Consider the following 19,767-nt stretch of genomic DNA (forward strand, 5'->3'; position numbering starts at 1 on the left):
ATATTAAAAAAAAAATCAAATTTACGTACTATAATTTAGATTATAAACTAATAATTGTATCAATTTAAACAAATTTTTTTATTAATGTATCAATTTATCTCTTTCGTTCCATTCCATTATGTTCGAATAAACATCGTTGATCGTATAAGATTTATAGTTTTTTTTAATTAAAATTTTGAATTTTCACAAACCAAACAAACCAACCGATTTAAACTGTTAATATATTTTTAAAACGGATGTATTTATTTCAATAATCTAATTTATTAATATGAGATTTAAAGAAATCTATACTAATTTAATTTAATTTGAAGGAAGAGTCTACATTTATTCATATACTAACCATTTAGAAGTTTAATGGAAACAATTAGTTGTTTATTTACCAAATTAAATTTGTTTTTATAACTTTTTAGAAAAATATGCATAATCAATTGAATTGGAATCGGCGACACAAAATCAAATGGGCACGAGGAGAAACTGTTTCATCAATGGAGTACAAATAGAAGATTGTTTCGGTTTTACTACAACGTCTTCTTCTTCCTTACCCATAATGGAGTTTTTGTACATATTATTTTTCATCTCCATTTTTCTTCCTTTAAGCTTTTCTCTCAACCTTGAATCTCCCGATCTCAATGAAACCACCTCCATTTCCCTTCATACCAATCATACTTCTTCACTCAGACACCAAATTCTCGACCTCGCCAATCATCCCACCACTGTAAATTGGATGAAGACCATAAGGAGAAAAATTCACGAGAACCCAGAACTTGCTTTTGAAGAATTTGAAACCAGTAGGCTTATTAGACAGGAGCTTGACAATCTCCGTGTTTCTTATCGATGGCCGGTCGCCGGTACCGGCGTTGTGGCTTTCGTTGGCTCTGGTTCTCCTCCCTTTGTCGCTCTAAGAGCTGATATGGATGCTTTGCCTATTGAGGTTAGATTTTGGATAATTTTATGTTTCTCATTCTAATTCTTCATTCATTAAATGCTATCTTCTGTTCGATGAAATGACCCATTGAACTTGAATTGTAATTCTTCATCTATTTTCTTGAATTTGGTGTTATGGGAATCTTCAGTTTGTTCTCATCACTTTATTAATCGCATTTTTATTTTATATGACCGACAATACTGGATTACGACTGCACCCATGGAAGACTTTCCATTCTTGATAAATGACAGAACTGCTAATTTGACAAAAATTCATAAATTGTCTATGATTTGATAACATTCTCATAAGTAGTTACGGTTTTATCAAACTTTAGGACTCAATTTTTTTTATTTTTTTTATAAACGAATGAGAATAAATTCCAACTTTTTACAGGACATTTTTGACCAAATTTGCAATTTAAACATTTTTTAAATTAAGCAAAGATGGTGTCAGATCTACTAGAGTCTACAATCAGTGAGGACCAGCCATTGGGATTATAGATTATTAATATTATTATTTTAAAAAATGGTTTATCTTTCTCATTTAATGTGGAACTGGACCATATAACGATGTACAGTGTAATGCAGCTGGAGAAAGTAGTTGTGAGGTTTTCATACATAAGATGAGTGAAAATCTAAAATAAAGAAAGTTTCGTTTTTGAACTCCAAATTGATTTTGATACAGGAATTGGTGGAATGGGAACATAAGAGCAAAGTTGAGGGGAAAATGCATGCTTGTAGTCATGATGCTCATGTTGCTATGCTCCTTGGTGCTACTAAGATTCTGAATCAACTGCGACATAAATTACAGGTTCTCAAAATACATTGCAAGTACTCCTTACTTCCAATAACTTTATGTCAACTTTTTAAGATGATTATGACTCAATCTTGTATCCTTTTTCTTGTTAATATGTAGATTTCCCTTCAATGCAGGGCTCTGTTGTTCTTGTATTTCAGCCAGCGGAGGAGAAAGGAGGAGGAGCAAAAGACATGATAAATGAAGGTGCGCTTGATGGTGTAGAAGCTATATTTGGACTGCACGTCGTGCATAAATATCCAGTGGGCGTTGTCGCTTCACGCCCTGGCGAGTTTCTTGCAGGGTGTGGAAGCTTCAAAGCAAAGATAAAGGGGAAAGGGGGTCATGCAGCAATTCCACAGGATTCAATTGATCCTATTTTAGCAGCTTCGGCAGCAATTATAAGTTTGCAAAGCATAGTTTCAAGAGAGATCGACCCTTTAGATTCTCAGGTACTTTGTTTCAGCTGAACACAAATGAAAAGGTTTTAAATGGATTCAATTCAGCCTTTTGCAACTCTATGGCCTGATCTGATCATACAAGAGTTGAAAGCTGCAGGTGGTTTCTGTGGCCATGGTTCAAGCAGGAACTGCACTCAATGTCATCCCGGAGTCCGCAACTATTGCTGGTACCTTCAGAGCTTTCAGCAAGAAGAGCTTTAATGCTCTAAGAGACAGGATAGCAGAGGTAACACCGAGTACAGGGTCTTGTACAGAACAGATGACTTGTCACTGTAATTTCTGACTGAACTTCTATTGTTCATTTCTTGTGACAGGTCATTAATGGGCAGGCTGTGGTGCATCGGTGCACGGCGGAGATTGATTTCCTAGGCAAGGAACACCCAACAATTCCTCCAATGATAAATGACGAGAAAATATATGAACATGTTCGACGTGTCTCCATGGAAATTGTAGGAAAAGAAAAAACAAAAGTATCTCCAAGCCTCATGGGAAGTGAAGATTTTGCTTTCTTTGCAGACAAAGTGCCAGGATCTTTCTTATTTCTTGGCACATATAACGAGAGAATCGGAGCTATACATCCTCCACACAGCCCTCATTATAAAATTGATGAAAATGTGCTTCCAATTGGCGCAGCAATTCATGCAGCAGTGGCATATTCGTATCTCTTGAATTCATCATCAACATCCCATTCTTTCTTTGACCACTGAATAATTGTCAGTGCATCTTATATCATTTCTTTCGTTTCCCCATATTCTACAAACTTGAATAGGGAAATTTCTTTTACTTATTACAAGAGAGTTTTGCTTTCAGTTTCTTCCATCAATGTCAATACCAATAAGTCGTTCGGATTGTGGAACATTGTTTTATACATATCAAAAGAAAAACCAGCAAACATAAAGCCTGATGAAACAACACCAAGAAGACAACAGAAATGAAAAACAGCCATGGAATATGTATACAACATCTCAGATTCTTTCCTTGACAATGAACATGGCAAGAACTAGAAGGATAAACAGGAGGCCAAGCAACAACGATGGCCTCGGCTGTGAATATGAGCTTATTATCCATGTGTACAAGTGTGTTGTAGTGTTAGTGGGCTTCCGAGAAGTACAAATTTTCTAAGTTGGTCGACATTGTTGGATTTTTATAATATTGTCAAGAATTGGGTGAACTTAGATTAACAAAATCTTGATCGTCTCCATTTGCAATCCTTATTATACCATTTCACTTACCTTTTATAAGTTCTCAACATTTGATTTTTTATGTAATGTTTTGTGTTCATCTTTACCAACAAGGACTCCATGGCCCAATGGATAAGGCGCTGGTCTACGGAACCAGAGATTCTGGGTTCGATCCCCAGTGGAGTCGCTGGCGCCTTCTCTTTTTTGGTTTGATGATGGTTTGGTGGTTGTTGCCGACGTTGATTCAATTAGAGTGATTTGTTTGAGTTTAATTCTTTTGTCCACTTCTTTTACTTATCACTCACTGCTCATGATCTAGCCCTCTAGCATACTTTTTGCAACTTTGTCTTGTTTTGGCGTTTGGAGGTATTGTTTTTGAATTGAAGGCTCTACATTTTTGAGATATCGACATCTTTAAATGTTGGTTATTGTGCTTTCCTTTTATTTTCTTTACTATGTTCAGATTCTTTACTACTTCTTTACTATACTAAGATTCTTTAGTACCTTGAGAAATGGTGCCCACAACTTTCGTCGGCTGTATAAGGCCCCAATATCTGGGACATGGATCATTCATAATAAAGAAGAGTATAATTTAAAACAAACAGTTAATTTAGTCACAAACTTACCAAATTATATCATTTTCAACTCTAAACATTTAATTTTATCAGTAGTTTACTCTAGACTTGAATAAGTGCAACAATGATCATTCCGTATTCATTAGTTAATCCACTAATTTCAATAAAAAGCAGTGCAAAAGTTCCTCTAAGCTCTCTAATTCAATAGTTTCAAAGATATTTCCATCTATTCCGTGTGTGTGCGTGTGTTTTTCTCTCTTCTTGATCTTAGAAAATGGTATCCACAAGTTTTGTATAGAGCTACGGTGACTGAAATGGATTATTCACAAATACAGAATGTATGAACAAAATACTTTTTGCAACTTTGTCTTGTTTTGGCGTTTGGAGGTATTGTTTTTGAATTGAAGGCTCTACATTTTTGAGATATCGACATCTTTAAATGTTGGTTATTGTGCTTTCCTTTTATTTTCTTTACTATGTTCAGATTCTTTACTACTTCTTTACTATACTAAGATTCTTTAGTACCTTGAGAAATGGTGCCCACAACTTTCGTCGGCTGTATAAGGCCCCAATATCTGGGACATGGATCATTCATAATAAAGAAGAGTATAATTTAAAACAAACAGTTAATTTAGTCACAAACTTACCAAATTATATCATTTTCAACTCTAAACATTTAATTTTATCAGTAGTTTACTCTAGACTTGAATAAGTGCAACAATGATCATTCCGTATTCATTAGTTAATCCACTAATTTCAATAAAAAGCAGTGCAAAAGTTCCTCTAAGCTCTCTAATTCAATAGTTTCAAAGATATTTCCATCTATTCCGTGTGTGTGCGTGTGTTTTTCTCTCTTCTTGATCTTAGAAAATGGTATCCACAAGTTTTGTATAGAGCTACGGTGACTGAAATGGATTATTCACAAATACAGAATGTATGAACAAACCAATAATGATGATAGTAATAACAGATTAATGATGATAGGAAGATATTTCCATCTATTCCGTGTGTGTGCGTGTGTTATATCAATATTGACATGAAAAATCCCTAAAAAATTCCAAGAACAAAAACTAAAAAAAAATAAATTATGGGTCTTACACATGTTTCTAGCCTTTTTCTTTTCCTCCAAAAAGATGCAGCAAAGGCTTAACCATGGAGTTAAATAGTAACTATCATTTCACATCCAACAATTAATAGGAATTGATGTCATAACGATATTTCTAACTTTTGAATGCATTCTAAATCTATAAATATCAGAAGCCTTTTCTTTGTTTCCTTTTCTTCAAGTATACATCGAATGAACAAAAGATTTGATAAGCATTTCAAGATCTTGATCAAGTGTGAAGCAATAGGGAATGTTAATAGTGTTCATCATTCTTCATCTATACATTAAAAGATTTATCTTCTATTCATGCCATAACGCTCTCTTTTGCAGAACCTGCAAAAATATGATGCATATATCAGTCTTAATGATTTCACACTCGTTCTTTCATTTCAACTATCATATTTTTTGGCTTTTTTTGAGTTAGAAATCAAGCTACCTTGTTTCTTGAGCTTGTTTCGGAAGCTTCGTTTCCTGCTAAATGCTGCCTCCTGCACCAAGAAAGCGTAAAAGAAGTCAAAACTCAACCACTGAAGGAAGATCAAGGAATTGATCCAATAAAGGAAGTGATGGCTGCAGTTGGGAGTGGTTAGCAAGTGAAGGTAATTCTAAACTGACGGGGAAAACTAAATGATAAAACTGTGCTGGCTATATTGGCAAAGTTAAGTCAAATTATATCTTGATTCGAGGTGTTCAGAGTTGGAGAAGGAAAGAGGGATTCTCAAAGAGTGAGCAGTAGTCAGTTTTACAATTACCACAGGTTGGGATAAGTTTTCTGCACGTCGAACTGCTGAAACGAGATCACGGTTTGCTTTAGTGTACAGGCTAGTGACAAGTCCACGTTGACCAGCCCTACCAGTTCTACCAATCCTATGTAGAAAATCCACAGCAGAAGTAGCAAAGTCTGCCTGAAAAGGAGGAAAAAACAGATATTCATCAATCAACTCCATATTAAAAGCAAGGCCATTGGAATGAACAATCAAATGCTAATAGAATTATAAAAGTTGAATAAATCTTGTATGTAATGGTTTCCAAAATAATTTAAAGAATGATGCGAACAAGTCTGATCTACCAAGTAATTTTGATTCCTTTTTCTATAGAAGAACAACCCACTAACTTTGATACTTTATGAACTCTTTGATTCACCATTGAATCCTAAATATTGGATCCTGATATACTAGAGCCATCTGCTGAAAACATTTATGAAATGAGAAGCACCTGAATAACATGGGATACATTCGGAATATCTACTCCTCTTGCAGCAGCATCAGTGCATACAAAAACGCCACCTTCCTCTCTGAAATCAGCCAAGATCTTCGACCGCTCCTCCAAACTGCGGTCTTTGTGGTAACGAAAACATTCTTTACCTGCTCCCAACAATATATTTGCCACTGCTTCAACAGTTTCAACTGTGTTTGCAAATACCATGGTTCGGATGACACCGTCATCAGGAACCCTAAGTTGAGATTTAGATTGATTCACTGCCTTGATGAGTTCATCCACCTGGTTATCAGTGCTCACTTCGACCCACCTCTGCTCCAATCTACAGTAGAATACAGAGTACAATTATTTACCCTAATATGCAGCCAATTGCAGAAATGGCAAAAACGAAACTCAGTAAAGTTTTTATTTTAAAGTTTTCTTAAAGATACAAACAGGAATAGAGATTTAAACCCAAGACCGCTTGGTCTTTGGGTACATACAGATGTCAGTTAACTAACTCCGGATGGTAACTCAGTGAAGTTTGCAAAAACTAAAAAGACACCAACAATTATCCTTTTACTAAGTTCAAATTGTGAAATTTAAGGAAACAAAATTCTAACTGATGTTTGTGAACATAAATGAAAGGGAAAAGTGTTAGCAGAAACCAAGGTTTAATAACCAATTTTCTAGTACAGGTGTAAATTTGCCGAAACCTAGATGGTAACCTAACCACTGACCAACAAACAATGTTCCAGTGTAGAGAAAAGGTCAAATTTGCAGAAACCTTAAGAACTAATTGCTGTGTCTTTCTCTGTTTTCATCAAATAAAGTAATAGTATTCAGTTTATTTATGTAAAAGAATGGAATAATCCAGGAGAGATTGGGGACTCCTTGCCTCTCCTTACCTGACTCAGAGGGAAATCTTTCTTAAGGGGTCATCACAATGTAGCTAGTAGGTTTGCACCCTTTGATGTATGAGACAAACTATAAAAGTGTCTTGAACTTATATCAAGTTCAAGTCATTTAAGATTTTCATATCCACACTAGATGGTTATCATAAGATAACCACATTGAGAAAGCATAGAAGAAGACAGTCAACATAATCCCACGCAGACTATATCTTACTCTATGTAATAAAGCCACTACCAACTAATATTACATGGGTCTCACAGATAAAAGAAAAAATAAAACTCAGATAAAAATGTAACTAAGCAACATACATATTCTCCCCTTTCTTGCGATCAGGTGTACAATTGGGGCCAGGGGTCTATCAAAAAGAACTTATACAGTATAGCTTGGACAAGACTTCTGATAAGGCTAAAACAAACTCCCACTATACCAAAGCACTGCAAAAGCTACCCTAATGTTCAAGAGCTTTGATCTCTCCCCCTACTAAAGATTTTCTTCCTTAGCTACCTAACTCATCCTCTCAGCTATCTAAGAATTAATTTCCTACGAGTTTCCTTTACACCAAGATGTTGTAGGGTCATGCAAGTTGTCTCGTGATATTAGTAGAGGTGCGTGTAAGCTGACAAGAACACTCACAGACATTAAAAAGAAAAAGACTCATCCTCTCAGTTAGTTAGCTTATACATGTCTAAGCTTATACTTCTATCTTCAAATAGAATTACCCTTGGTCTTCATCAATCCTATTCCTAACCAGTCTCTCAAACTCACTCTATCCACTAGCTGATCTTGCCCCCTTCCATGGTTCTATACATCCAGCTCTAACAAATGTCCTAAATACCTTGACCAATTACACACTCAGAAAATTCTAATCTACCAAACATAAAAAGCAAGAGAATCTTGAATCATGAAAACTACCAATTGCTATAGATAGAAAACAGAAATTTGTAAAAGTCCATAGTATTAAATAATTTTGGTGGCCATTAGTCAATTAAACTAATTAAAAAAATTTATGGGAAAAGTGGTTTGATTATCTGATAAAAGAATCTGCTGGAGCACAAGAAATTTCAATTTTCACAAGTTATATCCCTTTAAGAGAATCTTCTATGAATTTCACATTTGATTACGACCAACTTGAGCGGTACCTGGGATTGTGGCAGTGTAGGTATTTCCCGCTAACCCAACTAGCATCTGGGAACATTTTCCGCAGCACAGCACCAGCAGTCTTTTTCCCATTCACAGGAAGAGTTGCAGCAACAAAAATGTATTGTTTACTGCGTTCGTAACTTTTTCGTACTCTTCTCCAGTGTTTAACTTTCCCAGACACACATTCAGTTTCATCCTGTATGTTGTTAGATTCAACTTCGTTATAACTTTCTTCCCCTTCCCCTTCCCCTTCCCCTTCCCCTTCCTCTTCCCCTTCACCTTCCCCTTCAGAGGTGGTTTCAGTTTGTAGGTCATCCTCATCCTGTACAATAAGCTGGGATAATGGGTCAGCTTCTAATTCCATGAGCCTCTCTGGAAATTCTTTTGAACGAGACAATAGCTTTTCTTCAAACCGCAGCAAGTTTATAAGACGGATGACCTTATTCTGAAAACTGCCAACAAGAAGCATATCTGCTTCATCAAAAACCTGCAGTAGTTTCACGTCGAACAGAAATAAAACATTACATCATGTAAGTAAGATTATTTTGGCAAAGAGTGGGAGAAACATACCACATGCTTCACAGCACGAAGAAACGCCGAACGCCGACTCCTGTTTGGTTCAATATAGTTAAGTAGAGCTGCTGGAGTTGATACAACAATATCCGGCTTGTGAACTGGCCAACCCTGCAGTTAGAGTACGTAGTCAAATATAGAATCATATCAACACTGTCAAAGTAGTATGCTGCACATTTCATTATGTAAAATAAATTAAATTCAGCAACAATTACAATCATATGTTATCTTGGACAACGTTTTTTACCTGTCTTCCACAAATAGCTGTAACTCTGAGAAGCGATTTTCCATGTTCATCGCAAAGGGCATTAGCCATTTGAACCACTTGTTCACACAGCATTACATTTGGACAAAGAACGAGAGAAAGCTTATTCAATGAAGCCAAGTCTTGGTCTCCATCAGTCAACTTGTCCTCACCATGTTCACTGCATATCTTATTAATTAGGGGCACAAGGTAACCATGCGTTTTACCGCTACCAGTTTCGGCTGCAATGACCACATCGTTTCCTGACATTATAGAGGGAACGCAAGCAGCCTTAAATGCAAACAAGAATCCATCAGAAGTGATAAAAAAGAAAGGTAGAGAACAACAAAGGCATCAACCAAGAAAGATTAGAAAGGGATTGCAAAAGCTTCCATTGACACACTATCAAGATCACCTAAAGCAGCACATGTATCAAAAATATTACACCTTACATTTACTTGAGAGACTAAGTCATTTCTTCTATATTTCCTTGATTTCCTATGCTTCTTTCGATGTTTCAAGAAAACCAAAAAACCCCAAGTTGAGGGAGAATGCATTCAATCGTATAGAAACAAGCTAAATTCTTATACAAGCAAACATTAATTCACTCCCTTACTATCTTTAAGCACCAAAACATAGTCACGACAGCAACCCCACTAGACGACAAGTTCTGCTAAGACTCTAATTTTCTTGACAGGTACCTGAATCAAAGATGGCCTCTGCATTCCGACACTACCGAGAGCTCGAGAAACAGTATCAGAGACACCAAGTGATGTCCAAGAAACACCTTCTGCCGCATAAAAAGTATCCTTTCCAATTCCATCGGCAGCAGTTGATGCAGCAGAAGCAGCAACAGTTCCAACAGCCCTTGATTGCCTAGAGCATGGTTGTTTCAAACAAACCAACCCAATTCGGATAGAACATGAGCTGGGGACCAATAAGTTAGAATTTTTTAATGAGAAAAGCAACTTAGACGATAACTTTAGTCTCTCTAGATGGAGCGCAGAAACGGAGCGATACAGAAGCATTGGCTCTGTAATCGAATTGAGCCTTGAAAATGCTAACTTTCTGCTGTCACTGTTATCCTATCTTCTTTATTCTGTGAAATGCTAAAAGAGAGAATTTTTTGTCAAGGGTTTTAGGGTTTAAGCAATCCTTCTACAACAATGATATTCAGCAAAAGGGTCCAACTCAATCTGATCAAGCGGTCCACTCGAATTGTAAGTGGACCCCATCACGAACACGTGTTAAATTGATTGACGAATCACCATCAAACTCTTGGACACGTGTCTTATTGAAAGGTCAATCATAGTCGAAATACGTATTTCAATTTTATTATACATAATACACAAGACCATAGTTTCATCTCGTGCAGAAGAAGCTTTCATGGCGCCAAAACGAAGGAAAAGGCAAAGTCTTTCGGAGGATCCACATGGAATGTTTGCAGGGATGGTTGTCTTCTTAGTGGAAAAGGGGGTGCAAACCCGCCGATTGCAGGTCTTGCATTTCATTATCTTTCCCTGCAACTTTGTATGTCAATGAATTTAAAATTCGTAATTTGGGTATTAGTTTTTTGTGGCTGAAGATTTGGAAACAGAAGCTGGTCCAAATGGGTGCTAGTATTGAGGAGCGTTTGTCGAAAATGGTCAGCCATATATTTGCTTCGAGCTCGGATGCTCTTCTGGAGAAAGTGGACAGTGCCCGCTTGGCGCGCTTTAAAGGGGTTAGTCCTGTTTTTTTGTTGAAGCATTCATTGATTCTGATTACAAATGTATATTTGCATGTGGGTTCTCATACTTATGAACTTTGGGGCGATTGTTTGTGAATGATTATTGAAGTTCAAATTTGCATTTCTCTCCGAGGTATTTAAAATTTTCGAATTAGGCTGATTTCTACACATTTTTTAGAAGGTTCTCTCGTATCAGTGGCTGGAAGATAGCTTAAGTTCAGGGGAGAAGGCCTCAGAGGATTTGTACACTGTAAAAGTGGGTTTAGATGAAGATGGAAGAGATAATCCACAACAGTCTACTCCCAAAAAACTAAAATTGTCTCCCAACAATTCAGAAGCAGTAAGTTTTGAAAGTGGTGGAGATTCAGATGCTTCAACGTTGGTAACAAAGACTGCTACAGGTCTCGAGGACTCCAAATTGAGTATTGGTCAGACAGTAACTAGTCCAAGGACTTCTGATTCTGTTGGTAACAATGTAAGTTTCTTTGATCGCCAATTCAAAGGTTTAGTTGTGAACATGTTCCTCCATAAATTAGGAATGTTTCATTATAGAATTGTGGCTTGACCGTGGAATTTCTTGAAATTAACTTCCAGTTTTCTCTGGACTGCTCACTTCTGAATTATTCAGTGTGTTCTAATAAGGTGAATGTTTTGCAGACATCTTTGTCATACAGTCCACCAGATATGAATAAGAATATAACTGAGATTTTTGGAAAACTTATCAACATATACAGAGGTGAGAATCACATCCTTCAAACTACTTGATTGTTTTGTTGCATTGAAATTTCTGATGGCTTGTGTTCTTTATATTTCAAGCATTGGGTGATGAACGAAGGTCATTTAGCTATTACAAGGCAATTCCAGTAATTGAGAAGCTACCTTTTAAAATTGAAAGCATTGATCAAGTTAAACACCTGCCAGCCATAGGAAAGTCATTGCAGGATCATGTGAGTGAAACAACTGTAATACGCTCTTTATTTCTCTCTTGGGGTATTGTATTATGTTGAATATTGCTTTTATTCACTCCAGCCACTCTTTTTTCGGTGGAATGCAGTAATCTTTGTATTGTGTAGAATATTGCCTCATAAGTCACCTGCAATCAATTTGCTTGTTAATAATATCCTTTTGATTGAGCCACTTTTCGGGAGTTAGTTCTGGCCTATCTTTGCTAGGTTAATTGTGAAACTTAGATACTTCGACCTCTGCAGGACATATAGGAAATCCATCTCGGCATAGGAGGATAGGACATGTCATTGGGTGAATAATATGGTTCTAAATGCTTTGGAATTTGTAAATGAATTAATGTGGCTACAAAGAACTATTTACACTAAAAACTTCTATCTGAAATGATTGATTACAGAAGACTAGTGTGCTTGCAGATTCAAGAGATAGTGACAACTGGAAAGCTTTCAAAATTGGAGCACTTTGAGACAGATGAAAAGGTGTTTGCAGGTTTTTAATAAAACCCCAAACCTTCCACTCCGATAATTTTTTTTGATTACCATATACATGTTTGTTCTTCTAGGTTGCAATTATTGGTGCTTGTTTGTCTCTTTCTCCTTATTTACATTTTATACTGTATTTTTAACCATTGTAGGTTCGGACAATCTCCCTTTTTGGGGAAGTATGGGGCATTGGCCCAGCCACAGCTTTGCGATTGTATGAGAAAGGATATAGGACACTTGATGACTTGCAAAAGGAGGAATCATTAACCCATGCACAGAAATTGGGGTTAAAATATTTTGATGATATTAAACAAAGAATACCACGTAATGAGGTTGGCTGCTTTACTCTTGTGGATTTTGCAACAGCGACTGATCTTTTCATGTGTTCTCAAATTTTTGAAATCCATCTGGTTTGATCATAGGTTCAGGACATGGAGAATCTTTTAAAGAAGGCTGGGGAAGATGTTTTACCTGGGGTGAGAACTGAAACATCTGAAAATCTGTATCTAAAGAATATGGTTATTAGCTGATATCATCTTGGCGCTTGTACTTTCAGATGTAAATGCTATTATAATCCATTAACTTCGAGGTGCATCACATTAAAGTGCTCATATTGTCTTTTTTTTTTTCTGTCCGTTGCTTTAGGTTGATATTCTATGTGGAGGATCATTTCGGCGAGGGAAGTCGTCCTGTGGAGATATGGACATTGTAATCACACATCCTGATGGGAAAAGGTTTCAGAGATTTCACCTTGATTTATTTCTTTCTGTAATAGTACTTTTTTTAAAAAAAATGGAAACGAGCCTCTTTATTAATATTAATAAAATAGTCTAATGCTCAAAGAATAAGAGAAATATACCCAGAGCAAAAAAGACTAAAAGAACAGATACAACATAAATCGAGAAAAGAGAGAACATAATAAAATTATGATGAGCTGGACAAGACCCTCTGGAACCCGAGCAAAACAAGAGGAACTAAATACGAAGATAAATGAAAAATATTTTAACATGGAGCCCCAAATCAGCTGAAATCTTTATCACAAATTGCTTAAAAAATGAATGGAAAGGAAAACACAAGGAAAGGCAATCATCGGTGCTGCTTCAAACTTGATTAAAAATACAATCCTGTGCCCTGGAAGACTTGCTGAAATCTTTCATCACAACAAACAAAACTGCACTTGTAATACTGAAAAAGTCCATCAATGCTCCAATTCGTCGAACAGAATTCTAAAAGGAAGAAAGAAATAATACTCTTAAAACTGGTTTTAGTTGAATGCCCGGACTCTGACTATGAATGAGAAGGTAAAGCAGGTCAAATGAGTATATGTCTTGGAGCATCTAATTTTGGATTTAAAAACTAAAAGGCCGTTTGAGGGAAGAGTTGGGTTATGGAGGGTTAGCGTTATGATAAAACTAGGTTTAGTTTTATCGGATATGTTTGGGAGAAGGGTTTAAAAAGGTTATGGGGAGTTGAAAAAAGTTTAAGAAGAAGGAGAGAGAGAAAAGAGGTCATGATAACCCTTCTCCCAAGCAAGGGTTGGGTTAACCCAACCCAATAGTAATAACCCTTGGACCAAACGTCCCCTAAATGTTTAAGCATGGTTTAAGAAGTTTATTTGTCATCGCACTGTAAAGGTCTCGTTTGCATTCAATTTCATTCCACTTGAAAGCTCTGTGCTAGTTTCTGTATCAATATAATGCTACTGTCGGATTGAACCACTATCCTGCAATTTGATTGATTTGATCCATTTCTTTATAGTCCCTTGAGAGTGTTATTTTCTCTGTGATTTCAGCCATAGAGGTTTCCTACCAAAATATGTAAAGCATTTAAAGGACATGAAGTTTTTAAGGGAGGATCTGATATTCAGCACCCACAGTGAGGAGGTCAAATTACCTTTCCCTTCTGTTTAAACAGTTCCAAGATGCCATGAATGCGTTTCTCAATCCCTCTGTTTATTTTCACTGTTGAACCACAAACAGGGAACCGATTCTGGTGTTGACACGTATTTTGGCCTTTGCACATATCCTGGAAGAGAATTGCGCCACCGTATAGATCTTAAGGCATAAGTCCTCTTATTTCTAATCTATCTTTCTTTGGCCACTTCTTATTTTAGAATAGAATAGATTCATATCAGTTAAGAATTGATGTGGATGGTAAAAGAAACTCATGCCTGCTAATAAATATGTCTATTAGTTATGTTTGTTGTTTCTTCATCCAAACAGTACCGGCGATGATTTGGATATTTTGTGATATTCTGATTTCTTGGACATTGGTTTCTCTTATCCTCATATATAAGTCATGGATTAAATTCTTGTAGGTATATCCGAGAGACATATATGCGTTTGGGTTGATAGCATGGACTGGAAATGACGTACTAAATAGGAGGTTTGTTCGTTTGTAGCTAATTCTATACGTGTGTATTTGACATAGTTTTCAACTATGATTTGGTTGTGAATTAAGATTATGTTTACAGACTGAGATTACTAGCAGAATCAAAAGGATTTAGGCTGGATGATACTGGGCTTTATCCATCTACTCAGGGTTCTGGTGGTAAAAGGGTAATGAAAACTTAACTTGGTTAATAGGGAGCATGACCTTCAAATACAGGGCTGTCCTTAACTCCTTTGTTGGTGGTTATGCTGCAGGGTGCTAGAGGAACCGCAACTTTGAAGTTTGATACTGAAAAAGAGGTTTTTGAGTTCCTTGGATTTCCATGGCTGGAACCTCATGAAAGGAATCTATGATTCATGATTGTAAATAGGAGGTTTTTCTTTCCTCTTCTTCCTTTTTTGTTCTTTCGAATGTACATAAGAAAATTATCAAGACCAGTGTCCTCTTGCGAACTTTTTTGGTTGGCACTCTTAAAAATATTAGTTCATAATGTTACATCTTAAATAATAATAATTTATCTTAAGCTTTCCGTTATCCGTTATACATTTTACCAATTTTTTAACTTAAAATTTAGGGTGATAATTTATTTTTATTCGTATCCACTTCAATCCTAAACCCTTTTTTTTAAGTACGGTTACTGCTGAGTCAACTTTTGACTCAATTCTAAACCCTTAACTTCGAATTCTATCCCTGTTTTAAAATTGACATTAAATCTATGTATGCATTCATATATATTTTAAAAATTTTAACTTTGACATTTTTAACATGGTTATGATGACACAACTCTTCATAGTAAATTTGGGGAGCTACTTTCACAATGCGGATGGTACTTTCGAAAATCTCTCTATCTAATATGTAGGGATATTGTTGTAATAGTGTATCTCATAAACTCCTAAAATTGTATTTTTGCTAAGCTTATTTTATGTAAGGCTAGTATTTTATTGAAATAGAATACTACAAATTTTTTACCTTTATGTTCAATTAAAAATTAAAAACAGTGGGTGAATTAATAAACGTCAAATTGCTTTTATTTATTTATTTATTTTTCAAGAATTTTGTTGAGTGAAGAACTCAGATGCGAAGAATAATGAGGTAATTTCTAAGGTTGGATCCACGTAGACTCAATCGTGGGTGTCTCCCAAAACGGATGGAGTGCAAAGAGAAAATCCATCGATAAACCCTTCTTCTACGTTCTTCCTAAACCCGAGCAGCAGCAGATAAACATGGCGTGGACTACATCTCCTTCTTTCAATCTCCTCCCTCCTCTCTTCTTCTCCTTCCATAAACCCTCTCTTCCACCATCCTTCTTCTCTAATAATCCTTCAGCTCCTCCTCGCCTCTCCCCCACTCTCACACTACCCTCCTCCTCCTCCTCCTCCTTCCCAACCCACATTTGCACCGCCGCCGAATACAAATTCCCCGACCCAATACCCGAATTCGCCGTCGCCGTAAGTTTCTCTTTCCCCTCTCTTCCCATCATTTCCATTTCTCTTCAGTTTCACTTACAGATTCTTCTCTCTTCAGGAGACCGAGAAGTTCAGGGCTCATCTCCTTCAAAAGCTTTCTAAGAAAGATATTTACGGGGATTCACTTCAACAGGTCGTCGGAATATGCACTGAGGTATGTATGAAATATCATGAATGCTCTCACCTTCTATCTTAATTTGACATTAATAATATTACTCTTACTTTTTATTACTTATGTTGTTGTTCTCAACAACAGATATTCAATACCTTCATGCATACCGAGTATGGCGGACCTGGAACTTTGTTAGTTTTACCTTTTATTGATATGTCTGATACTATCAACGAACGAGGATTACCTGGAGGCCCTCAAGCTGCTCGTGCTGCTGTCAAATGGGCTCAAGATCATGTTGATAAAGACTGGAATCAGTGGACTGGTGATGATGCCACCTAACACAGTCCCTTCCTGCACTAGAAATTCATTTTGTTCATCTGATTTACCATAACTTTTGATCAGATATGGGTGAGTTTGTTCTTGAATGAACTATCCGAGATCTAGGGATGATAGGGATATAAGGATAGAACTTAGATAAAAAGCAAACAGAAACTCTTTCATTGTAACCAAAAGCTTCAGTGTATTGTCTGCATTAGCAATCTATATTGTTCTAGCTGTACTTTCAATATGGTAATTTTGAATTATGGATGTTGTCCTTTCTTGTTTAAAACTGATCATTACAGTACGCCACCTTCCGACTAGTACACTTCCAGCTGAAGTCTTTTGAAATACATTAATCATATCATGTTCTTTTGTCCAAAAGAGGGGAGGGTCAGCGTAAGACTAACATTTACAATTCCATGTCCACAAGAGAAAATGCAATGGACATGAGATGGTTCCTTACTCATGATGGCGTTGATTGAGTAGTTCCTCCCTGTCAATGAAACGTTCAAGGAGCTCTTCATCTTGTAAAACCAAGCAACCTTCAGCCTTTACGAACATATCATAACGATGTCTGGCAACAGTGTCGTAGATACTGTCTCTAAGAGGAGTTGGGATTATCAAAAAGGCGCTCAAGGCTGAGTAAGGAAGAGGCAAATAGGACAATACCCTCAGAGCAGCTGCAGAATTACAATGTACTCCTGATTATATTCATAAAACCAGAAAGTCGAGAAGGGAACAATATACTTTTTTACAAAAGTTTTGTTACAGTAATGGTTATAATTCCATCTACACAAGAAAGAGAAAAGGAAATCTCCTTTCTAAAATGCTTTATTAACTTTGGCAATGAATCTTGGGTCTTACATCCACAACCAGTAAGAAAACAAGGGGAAAGATCAAAGTTATAAATGGAACACTGTAACTGTTCTTCGTCAAGGAGGGTTAAGTACCTGTGGAACCTTGGTGGTAAGAACCATGGCCCTCAATGAACACAAAACGATGGGAAACATCCTCTATGTCTAGGCCACTCAGTCTCAAGTATGGTTCAGCAGTTTTGGACTGAAGGCAACAAAACTTGATCTTCTTATATTTGTCAACTTTTATAACCCACTTAACACCTGCAAATTTTAGCAATGAAGAGAACAAGATATGAACACGACTATGGGAGGGATGGAACAGAATGTCCTATTTCAGCCTCTAAAAATTTGAGCATACTGGAAGTGAAATGACATAGAAACACGACAGGAGAATTAAATGTTGTTGGAACCCATAATCCAACTTGGACAAAACTTTCAATCTGTCACCTTGGGGTTCAATAGAACTTAATACTGTGGGAAGACTTATTTCCTTCTTTCTCAAACAAATATCCAATACATAATTACATACCACACCAAAAAGGATGCGGCCTTGAAATTAGAGACGGTTTGTTTTAAGATTCACAGGTTCTTACAGTCACCAAACTCCTCCAAAAGTTGGACGGTATCAATGTCGAACAGTTCATAGTGTGTAAAGACGAGGGAAGGAAATTCAAAGCACCACCCAAGATAAAAAAAAAAGGAAAAAGAAAAAAGGAAAGGATGTCACAAGATTAAGGCAAAAACCTAAGAGTAGGAGTGGTTTTAAATATAAAACATATAAGAGAATGACAATCTGATTATGCACAAACTTGAGTTCTTTGAATGTAACAGTGGTAGCAATGACACATTCTCATGAAACAGAGGAATCAGAATGAACAGTAAACAGAGCGATTTGAGACGGAGAGGAAAGAGGTCGAACCGCGGTGGCAGAGATGGCAGATACCGTCATAGATAACAACACGAGGCTGGAGGAGAGTAGGAAACACAGGCTGGGCAGCCGAAGAATTGACAGCAACGGCAGGAGAAACGGCGTCCACATAGTCCCCAACAACTTCTTCAGGAACATCACCGATATTCGCAGGTGCAGCAGTAGAGCAATCAATGCCGGAAGAAGACGGTAAAGGTGATGAAAATTTAGAAAGGAAGACGCGTCGAAATGAGGAAAGAGAAGATGAAGTAGTAAATGAGGTTGGTCTGGTTGTCGCCGTTGATGTGAACACTAGGTGCCGAAACCCGATCGTCAGAAGCTTGGTCGCCATTTTGGATCGATCATCACCGGCGGTTTTCTCTGTTTCTAATTTCGAAAATGGAATCAATTGGGGGTTTCGATTCCGAACATGCTTCTTCCTTCACTTGCAAGCAGCTTGAGGCCCAGGCCCATGAACCCAATGGGCCTAGTGAAGTATATGACCGACGAAAACGCTAATTGTCAAAAGAATGGAAAAGAATCGCTAGACGAAGGGTCTGAACCTTTGACCTTGTGGTTAAGGTCCACACGCTCTAACGAATTGAGCTATTCCAGCTTGATATTAAAGTAATATAATCTTATATTATTATAAATCACTTTTACAAAAAGAAAATAATAAAGATTGGTTGTTACTAAGTTTCATTTCTATTAACCTTTTTAACTTATATAATTATTGGTATCCTTTGAGAGTTTTATTAAAATGTTGAAACTATGTCGTCATCAACAAAAATAACGAAAAAATTGCTTTCATATGTGAGAGTGAAGGGTAATAGTATGAATTTGGTCGCTTGCTTGTTGGGATATAGGCGAAAATCTACATACCCCAAAGGAATGTGAATTTCATGATATATATCAATTTATGAATCCTAAGGCTATTCAAGGACTAAAAAGTAATACAAGAAGTCGTTCTATAAGTTCATTTAACTTTCTTTCTTTAAAAAAATGCAAATCGAGTTTTTTCAATATAATTTGAGCTAATATAATTTGCTATTGAAACGTAAACAAAGACCCACATTAACTGGATAAGAACAAGGAGCAAAGTCTTGTACCATTTGAAAATATACGGATGGTCATTATTCTTAACGATTACTACTTCCTGTTTGACATAAACAAAAGGACCTAATTGCAATACTTTATTAATCATTATGAAGCTAGAATATTCATTTAGGATAATTTATTATTATTATTATTATTATTATTATTATTATTATTATTATTATTATTATTATTATTATTATTATTATTATTATTATTATTATTATTATTATTATATCCAAATCATATCACAAAAAGAATTTGGGAATCTGTCTCAGCATAGGTGGGAAAAAAGACTAATTTTCATTGTCATTATCAAGCCAAAGCCATCCC

The 19,767-nt window shown here is 36.4% G+C and overlaps 5 protein-coding genes and 1 non-coding gene across 10 annotated transcripts; 4 read left to right on the forward strand and 2 right to left on the reverse strand.

Moving 5' to 3' along the window:
- Positions 1-436: 436 nt before the first annotated feature.
- LOC103489042 (IAA-amino acid hydrolase ILR1-like 1) lies at positions 437-3,367 on the forward strand. The gene is made up of 5 exons (XM_008448036.3): positions 437-931; positions 1,610-1,735; positions 1,858-2,172; positions 2,279-2,407; positions 2,496-3,367. Exons 1-5 carry the CDS (start codon positions 458-460, stop codon positions 2,886-2,888), a joined length of 1,437 nt encoding a protein of 478 aa, XP_008446258.3. The 5' UTR covers positions 437-457; the 3' UTR covers positions 2,889-3,367.
- A 109-nt stretch (positions 3,368-3,476) lies between these two features.
- TRNAR-ACG (transfer RNA arginine (anticodon ACG)) lies at positions 3,477-3,549 on the forward strand. Its single transcript has one exon. It is a non-coding gene; the product is annotated as a tRNA-Arg (tRNA).
- Positions 3,550-5,154: 1,605 nt separating this feature from the next.
- LOC103489039 (DEAD-box ATP-dependent RNA helicase 22) lies at positions 5,155-10,139 on the reverse strand. Its single transcript, XM_008448030.3, has 8 exons — positions 9,813-10,139; positions 9,115-9,402; positions 8,865-8,978; positions 8,294-8,781; positions 6,258-6,582; positions 5,795-5,947; positions 5,479-5,530; positions 5,155-5,375 (listed from the first exon to the last, which is right to left on the reverse strand). Exons 1-8 carry the CDS (start codon positions 10,137-10,139, stop codon positions 5,347-5,349), a joined length of 1,776 nt encoding a protein of 591 aa, XP_008446252.2. The 3' UTR covers positions 5,155-5,346.
- Positions 10,140-10,199: 60 nt separating this feature from the next.
- On the forward strand, positions 10,200-15,922 carry LOC103489040 (DNA polymerase lambda). Of its 5 annotated transcripts, XM_008448033.3 has the most exons (16): positions 10,394-10,412; positions 10,487-10,608; positions 10,697-10,834; positions 11,019-11,315; positions 11,498-11,576; positions 11,657-11,787; positions 12,220-12,282; positions 12,438-12,617; positions 12,708-12,761; positions 12,931-13,019; positions 14,078-14,168; positions 14,265-14,345; positions 14,603-14,670; positions 14,759-14,843; positions 14,931-15,049; positions 15,781-15,922. In XM_008448033.3, the coding sequence occupies exons 2-15, from the start codon at positions 10,498-10,500 to the stop codon at positions 15,027-15,029; spliced, it is 1,566 nt and encodes a 521-aa protein (XP_008446255.2). In that variant the 5' UTR covers positions 10,394-10,412; positions 10,487-10,497; the 3' UTR covers positions 15,030-15,049; positions 15,781-15,922. The 5 variants fall into 5 exon arrangements, with proteins under 5 accessions (XP_008446254.2, XP_008446256.2, XP_008446255.2 ...); XM_008448032.3 differs by lacking the exons at positions 10,394-10,412; positions 15,781-15,922 and adding an exon at positions 10,200-10,331 and having other exon boundaries at positions 14,931-15,210; XM_008448034.3 differs by lacking the exon at positions 15,781-15,922 and having other exon boundaries at positions 10,393-10,412; positions 11,022-11,315; positions 14,931-15,210.
- On the forward strand, positions 15,427-16,864 carry LOC103489037 (protein PLASTID REDOX INSENSITIVE 2, chloroplastic). The gene is made up of 4 exons (XM_051091179.1): positions 15,427-15,502; positions 15,781-16,124; positions 16,201-16,296; positions 16,399-16,864. Exons 1-4 carry the CDS (start codon positions 15,442-15,444, stop codon positions 16,591-16,593), a joined length of 696 nt encoding a protein of 231 aa, XP_050947136.1. The 5' UTR covers positions 15,427-15,441; the 3' UTR covers positions 16,594-16,864.
- Positions 16,823-18,849, reverse strand: LOC103489038 (uncharacterized). Its single transcript, XM_008448029.3, has 3 exons — positions 18,352-18,849; positions 17,526-17,693; positions 16,823-17,255 (listed from the first exon to the last, which is right to left on the reverse strand). Exons 1-3 carry the CDS (start codon positions 18,689-18,691, stop codon positions 17,035-17,037), a joined length of 729 nt encoding a protein of 242 aa, XP_008446251.2. The 5' UTR covers positions 18,692-18,849; the 3' UTR covers positions 16,823-17,034.
- Positions 18,850-19,767: the final 918 nt, after the last annotated feature.

The sequence above is a fragment of the Cucumis melo genome, chromosome 10, assembly GCF_025177605.1.
Source record: "Cucumis melo cultivar AY chromosome 10, USDA_Cmelo_AY_1.0, whole genome shotgun sequence".
Classification (NCBI taxonomy): Eukaryota; Viridiplantae; Streptophyta; class Magnoliopsida; order Cucurbitales; family Cucurbitaceae; genus Cucumis; species Cucumis melo.

Coding starts and splice junctions, on each gene's coding strand:
- LOC103489039 (XM_008448030.3), bottom strand. CDS start 10,139: ATGCTTCTGTATCGCTCCGTTTCTGCGCTCCATCTAGAGAGACTAAAG. Junction 5,948..6,257: donor ATGTATCCCATGTTATTCAG/GTGCTTCTCATT, acceptor CCTCCTTTTCAG/GCAGACTTTGCTACTTCTGC. Junction 5,531..5,794: donor AAAACTTATCCCAACCTGTG/GTAATTGTAAAA, acceptor TTCTTGGTGCAG/GAGGCAGCATTTAGCAGGAA.
- LOC103489040 (XM_008448032.3), top strand. CDS start 10,498: ATGGCGCCAAAACGAAGGAAAAGGCAAAGTCTTTCGGAGGATCCACAT. Junction 11,577..11,656: donor ACTTATCAACATATACAGAG/GTGAGAATCACA, acceptor TTATATTTCAAG/CATTGGGTGATGAACGAAGG. Junction 11,788..12,219: donor GAAAGTCATTGCAGGATCAT/GTGAGTGAAACA, acceptor GTGTGCTTGCAG/ATTCAAGAGATAGTGACAAC.
- LOC103489037 (XM_051091179.1), top strand. CDS start 15,442: ATGGTTATGATGACACAACTCTTCATAGTAAATTTGGGGAGCTACTTT. Junction 15,503..15,780: donor CTACTTTCACAATGCGGATG/GTACTTTCGAAA, acceptor GTAATTTCTAAG/GTTGGATCCACGTAGACTCA. Junction 16,125..16,200: donor TACCCGAATTCGCCGTCGCC/GTAAGTTTCTCT, acceptor TTCTCTCTTCAG/GAGACCGAGAAGTTCAGGGC.
- LOC103489038 (XM_008448029.3), bottom strand. CDS start 18,691: ATGGCGACCAAGCTTCTGACGATCGGGTTTCGGCACCTAGTGTTCACA. Junction 17,694..18,351: donor CTGCCATCTCTGCCACCGCG/GTTCGACCTCTT, acceptor TAAAATTTGCAG/GTGTTAAGTGGGTTATAAAA. Junction 17,256..17,525: donor TTACCACCAAGGTTCCACAG/GTACTTAACCCT, acceptor GTAATTCTGCAG/CTGCTCTGAGGGTATTGTCC.
- LOC103489042 (XM_008448036.3), top strand. CDS start 458: ATGGGCACGAGGAGAAACTGTTTCATCAATGGAGTACAAATAGAAGAT. Junction 932..1,609: donor TGGATGCTTTGCCTATTGAG/GTTAGATTTTGG, acceptor ATTTTGATACAG/GAATTGGTGGAATGGGAACA. Junction 2,408..2,495: donor TAAGAGACAGGATAGCAGAG/GTAACACCGAGT, acceptor TTCTTGTGACAG/GTCATTAATGGGCAGGCTGT.